Here is a 6,079-nt window from a genome sequence, read left to right on the forward strand (position 1 = left end):
TTTTAATTCTCATGTTACTATTACATTTTTTGTACTAGACATTCAACTGGGTATTCAATTGGTTTGATTAATGAGAAGGCCAACAAGGAGAAGAGTAATCCTTCCATTCCTTCCTTCCTTGGCAGGCCAGGGTGTTAAGAGATTCTCGGTACACCCATGCTGTGTAAAGGTGGTAAACAGAAGGTAGACTGAGGGAAACAGAGATCTCCAAGAGCCAGACAGTGTGACGTCACTAAGAACCCTCCTCTGTAAGACACGTTTAGTTCAACTGTAGCAGTGACACCAACTGACCATGGTCAATAATCTGGTACGCCAGGCAGGAATAAAAAATATTTATTGACTTCAGAAAATACAGAATTCCTGATAAATAGGATTTCAAATTCAGTCAAATATCAGTTGGAGAGAATAACTACCAAATAGCTGTTTGTACAATTAAGAACTGATTTTGAAATCCTTAAAGAAAACCAATTTCACTCTTCTGTTTCACTTCTCCAGCAGGTCTTGTTGGAGTAACTTGCTAAATACAGCGCTAGCGAATGACCAGTCCTTTCCAGAGCCAATATGGGCGTCAGTCAGGGTCCGAGGCAGTCCCCTCGGTCCAGGGCTGTGGCCCAAATCTCGTCTGTGGGGCATTGTGGTAAGACCCAGTCCTGGGGGACCGTGGTGCCGTCTGGGTGGTCCACTGAGACCAGACAGAGGTCCCACTCTCTCCTAGAGGAGAAAGACAGCAGGTGAGCCAAAACATAGGATACTGAAGTACTTTAAAAGTGCATGCATCCTTCATTCCTTGATTTAATGACTGGTGAAATATCACTGGTTAGATATGCTTTAACAGTAAAAGCATTGGTGGAGCCCTTTCATACACATATAATGAAGGAAGGAAACAAGGAAGGAAGAAAAAAAGGAAGGAAGGGTGCAGTCTTAAAGTATTTGAACAGGGCCTTAGTGGAGGTAAATCTTTAAGTCTAGTAAAATGCTTGTGTGACACAAACCGTATCTGTATTAAGGCTGGTAGTGAGCGCTCTGCCTGTGTGTAGTACTCTCTGAAGGGCTGTAGGGGGTGGTCAGGAGGCATCTCATCTGGAGGAGAGGAGGGGATGAAGGGAGAACAGTCACATTAACAGAAATGGTTATTCAAATATTAACTTATAAAATCAGAATATCTAAATGCTGTGTCTGTTTTCCTCTTATTTACCAGTGGTTCAGAAACTGTGTGCCATGAGATGACCAACCTAATACCCTTTGAATTGCTGTGTTCCAATTAACTAAATAATGTGTTTATTTCCATGACCCGAAATAAACAGGCTACAACCTGAAAGTGGGTCACGACTCTCCTTTTGGGAAAAACCACCAGCCTTTATATGGTTTCTAATTACCTCCAAAGAGCATACTATCCATCTCTCGTTTCCTCAGCAGTAGCCTCTCCCTCTCCTTCTTCTGTCGTTTCTCCAGGTCCCTCCTGCGCTCCTCCTCCTGCTCGCTCTCCAGCATCACCCGCAGGGCGTTCTCCTCTGCCCCATACACCCCTGTCCTCTTCCTGATCAGTGCACGCAGGCGCTCCACCAGCCCATCAAATGCTTGGTCGGCTTCTTTCTCCGGGAAGATCCCTGGTAGGGGACACAATCAGAGAAACGTTTATGTTCAGTTGTCAGAAAACGTTTTAAAATGGAGTGAAACAGAGAGGTACTGCATGAATTTGTTCAATGAGAACAGAGATTTTTTACTATTGTTGTTGTGACGTTGAACAGCAGTTGGCTAGACAAAAGATCTGAAGAGAAACTGTTGCACCATTATGGTGCTTCTACTTACCTTTCCTGGAGGCTGCCTCCTTCCTGAGTTTGCGTAGCTTCTCCAGTGATCTGAGGATGTCCAGCATTCTCTTGGCATCTGCCTGCTTCTTCCTCACTTCACAGAGCACCGTGTCAGCAGCCAGCTTCAGCTCTTGCGCCTGATGGGGGAGGGGAGCACAAAAAAAGACATAACAGAAGCCGTGTTCATAGTCTGGGTCAAATCAATACAGAAAACACACACACACCTCTGCAAAAAGCAGTTTCCATCAATGCATATTCAGATATGTCCATGATTTGTGTATCAATCAACAGCTGTCCAATGAGCAAGTTAAATCAAAATGAAAGCAGTTAGACAGTCTTGAAATTCACTGACACCAAACTAAGAACACTGGGCCACCTGCTGCGGACGTGTGTAACGCACATTACGAGTGTCTCATATCTCCAGTCCCTTGGGAGCCCCACGGTTGAACACTTTATTTCTAGCCCAACACACATGCTTCAAATTGTCATCTAAACATCAAACCGTTCCTTAGTTGAATCAGATGTGCTGGGCTAGAACAAAAAAATGCAACCTTTATGTTTAAAGCAGGAGGGCTCCAGTCTGAAGGTGGAAAGGGGAGCTATCGATCAGAGATGAGACACTGAGTTTGACAGTGCTCCCTTTCAGTTCTCTCACCCTCTTCTTCTCCTCTACTTCATGGATACGTTTCATCCTCCACTTGTCAATGGCCGCTTCACGCTCAGCCACTCGTTCCTCCTCTCTCCGTTTGTCCTCGTCCTGTTCCACTTGTCGACGCCGTAGCCTGGCCCTTCTCTTACTGATGGAACTCAGTTTCTTTTTAAGACTTTCAACAAACTCAGAGTCACCGAGGACCTTCAGTTTCTCTTGCAGATCCGTCTTCACACTCACTGCCTCAGCATAAGAATCCGCCCAGACGCTCTCATTCTCCAAGTTGTGCTTCAGCGTTTCACAAGCCATGGACAGCTTTGAAACGAGCTGTATGGCACCGTACAGGGTGTCTCGTATGTGAGCCACGGAGACCTTTGGGTGAGTTTGCCTTGAATGCGGTTGCGCCGGTTTGGAGGTCTTGGCTGTTGTCCTCTCTCGGTTCCTCAAGAAATGTTTCAGCCACTGTTCGTCTTGCATCCTCTGAATGGAGTCTTCATCTGGCGGCTGTGGAGCCATAGGCCTACTAAAACCTTGGTCACGCTGCAAAGCTGTTCCCATCGCAATCAAGGACGGGGAGGTGAGGAGAGGTCTGCTACGATGTTCCGTGTAACCACTGTCCGCATGCTTTGGTCTACAACTAGCATCAGGGTTTCCATACTGACTGTGTTGTGGACCGGGTCTAGGGTATGCTGGATTGTGATCAAATGATCTTTGGAAATCTGAAGTTCCCATGTTCGATTGAGCATCACCCATATTGTAGCCCTGAGCCCATGAGTTTGGTGGTCTCCCCTCATGTGTGTTGGGTTCCAGCTTTGGATGACTGTGGAAGGGAACTGGCTGTGAAGACATGGGAGGGAACTGACTGAGTGCCGGGTTGTTGAGGGGCGGTGGCGGTATCGACGGATCAAAACCATATCCTGGGGATGACATATGAGGTGGTCCGTAGCCTTCAAATCGTGGTTGTGGAAAGGGGGGTCTGAAGCCATATGGTTGACTGCCATATCCTGGCACGGGTGGAGTCCACTCTTGACTTTGAGGGAATCTCTGGTCGCTAACTGGGGCTTGTTGTGGTGGAGGAAGATATTGGGAAGGGGTTTGACCCGGCCAAAACGCTCCAGCAACGTTACTTGAATTCGGCATGTTACTTTGAAACGAGGTTTCACATACTGGTGGTGGTTGTATCGGCTGCGGCCCGAGATATGTAGGTCCTCCTCTAAGGTAAAAAGTATCGGGACCTCCGGTGTTAGAAACGGGGTGCTGCCGTCCTCCCGACGTAGACTGGAACGTTGGTTTATCCATTTTCAAGAGGCGTGATATTGTGTAAAATAATAAACTCGGTTGTTTTCAAATGTATTTAGCTAGCTAACGACACTGTTGAACGCCGGAAGCGACCATGTTTACAAGTTGACGTCACACACCGGATATAGTATACGTATATCCGTTTTTTAAACATTTTTACGAAGCGAAAGACCAGGGGGCATCCTAATTAGCTAAAATTGGTTCCTCTCCTCAAATCAAATTATATTTGTCACATGCGCTGAATACAACCGTGCAATTATTTTTTAGGAGTCCATCCCAATAATGCAGAGTAAAAAAAATACTTTGTAGTTTACGTTGTCTGTCATTGGCATCAGTCCTTCCGCACAATTGTCTTCGTCTCCTCTATTAATTTGGAGAACAGACTGCTATCATCTAAAGAAACGAGACCGTTTAACCATTGAGCTATATAATAACCATCCCATTCTGTCAGGTCGGTGCAAATGAGAGAGAGAGATAGAGAGAGATAGAGATGAACCTGTAGAAAAGTCCCCAAAACAAGCTGGTCCTGGGGCTCTGTTCACAAACACAAACAGACCCCACAGAGCCCCAGGACAGCAACACAATTAGAAGCAACCAAATCATGAAAAAACAAAAAGATAATTACTTGACACATTGGAAAGAATTTACAAAAAAACAGAGCAAACTAGAATGCTATTTGGCACTAAACAGAGTACACAATGTCAGAATACCTGACCACTGTGACTGACCCTATTTTTAATTTATTTAACCTTTATTTAACCAGGTAGGCCAGTTGAGAACAAGTTCTCATTTACAACTGCAACCTGGCCAAGATAAAGCAAAGCGGTGCGACAAAAACAAACAGACTTACACAATAGGGAAAATCTATATACAGTGTGTGCAAATGTAGAAGAGTAGGGAGGTAGGCAATAAATAGGCCATAGAGGCAAAATAATGACAATTTAGCATTAACACTGGAGTGATGGATGTGCAGATGATGATGTGCAAGTAGAGATACTGGGGTGCAAAAAATCAAGAGGGTAAGTAATAATATGGGGATGAGGTAGTTGGGTGAGCTCTTTACAGATTGGCTGTGTACAGGTACAGTGATCGGTAAGCTGCTCTGACAGCTGATGCTTTAAGTTAGAGAGGGAGATATAACACTCCAGCGTCAGTGATTTTTGCAATTCGTTCCAGTCATTGGCAGCAGAGAACTGGAAGGAAAGACGGCTAAAGGAAGTGTTGGCTTTGGGGATGAAATATACCTGCTGGAGCACATGCAACGGGTGGGTGTTGCTATGGTGACCAGTGAGCTGAGATAAGGCGGAAAGCTTTGAGGAAAATTAAGGAAAGCATAGCCTTGCTATTGAGCAAAGGCCGCCGTAGGCAGAAAGGCTATGTGCACACTGCCCACAAAATGAGGTGGAAACTGAGCTGCAGTTCCTAACCTCCTGCCAAATGTATGTCCATTTTAGAGACATATTTCCCTCAGACTACACAGACCCACAAATAATTCAAAACTCCCATATCTATTGGATAAAATACCACAGTGTGCAATCACAGCAGCAAGACTTGTGACCTTTTGCCGCAAGAAAAGGGCAACCAGTGAAGAACAAACACCATTGTAAATTCAACCCATATTTATGTGAATGTATTTTCCCTTTTGTACTTGAACTATTTGAATATTGTTACAATACTAGATGTAGACATATGACATTTGAAATCACTTTACTCTTTTGGAACTTTTGTGAGTGTCATGTTTACTGTTCATTATTCCTATTTCCCCCCCCACTTTTGTTTATCATCGATTTCACTTGCTTTGGCAATGTAAACATGTGGTTCCCATGCCAATAATGCCCCTTAAACTGAATTAAATTGAGAAGAGCAAGAGAGAAGTTCCTCTACTGCTCATAGATAATTGTGACATTTTTTAAATAACTAATATAAATATACAGTGGGGAGAACAAGTATTTGATACACTGCCGATTTTACAGGTTCTCCTACTTACAAAGCATGTAGAGGTCTATTTTTTAAATCATAGGTACACTTCAACTGTGAGAGACGGAATCTAAAACAAAAATCCAGAAAATCACATTGTATGATTTTTAAGTAATTCATTTGCATTTTATTGCATGACTTAAGTATTTGATACATCAGAAAAGCAGAACTTCATATTTGGTAGAGAAACCTTTGTTTGCAATTACAGACCAGGTTTGCACACACTGCAGCAGGGATTTTGGCCCACTCCTCCATACAGACCTTCTCCAGATCCTTCAGGTTTCGGGGCTGTCGCTGGGCAATACGGACTTTCAGCTCCCTCCAAAGATGTTCTATTGGGTTC

At 44.2% G+C, this 6,079-nt stretch overlaps 1 protein-coding gene across 2 annotated transcripts; it reads right to left on the reverse strand.

Moving 5' to 3' along the window:
- Positions 1–317: 317 nt before the first annotated feature.
- Positions 318–3,889, reverse strand: pdcd7 (programmed cell death 7). Of its 2 annotated transcripts, none has more exons than XM_042318861.1 (5): positions 2,467–3,889; positions 1,810–1,948; positions 1,377–1,607; positions 993–1,080; positions 318–711 (listed from the first exon to the last, which is right to left on the reverse strand). In XM_042318861.1, exons 1-5 carry the CDS (start codon positions 3,757–3,759, stop codon positions 573–575), a joined length of 1,890 nt encoding a protein of 629 aa, XP_042174795.1. In that variant the 5' UTR covers positions 3,760–3,889; the 3' UTR covers positions 318–572. The 2 variants fall into 2 exon arrangements, with proteins under 2 accessions (XP_042174795.1, XP_042174796.1); XM_042318862.1 differs by having other exon boundaries at positions 3,628–3,888.
- Between the last annotated feature and the right edge of the window lie 2,190 nt (positions 3,890–6,079).

This window comes from Oncorhynchus tshawytscha, unplaced genomic scaffold, assembly GCF_018296145.1.
Source record: "Oncorhynchus tshawytscha isolate Ot180627B unplaced genomic scaffold, Otsh_v2.0 Un_contig_8142_pilon_pilon, whole genome shotgun sequence".
NCBI classification, from domain to species: domain Eukaryota; kingdom Metazoa; phylum Chordata; class Actinopteri; order Salmoniformes; family Salmonidae; genus Oncorhynchus; species Oncorhynchus tshawytscha.

Coding starts and splice junctions, on each gene's coding strand:
- pdcd7 (XM_042318861.1), bottom strand. CDS start 3,759: ATGGATAAACCAACGTTCCAGTCTACGTCGGGAGGACGGCAGCACCCC. Junction 1,608..1,809: donor GGAGGCAGCCTCCAGGAAAG/GTAAGTAGAAGC, acceptor GTCCCCTACCAG/GGATCTTCCCGGAGAAAGAA. Junction 1,081..1,376: donor GGATAGTATGCTCTTTGGAG/GTAATTAGAAAC, acceptor CCTCTCCTCCAG/ATGAGATGCCTCCTGACCAC.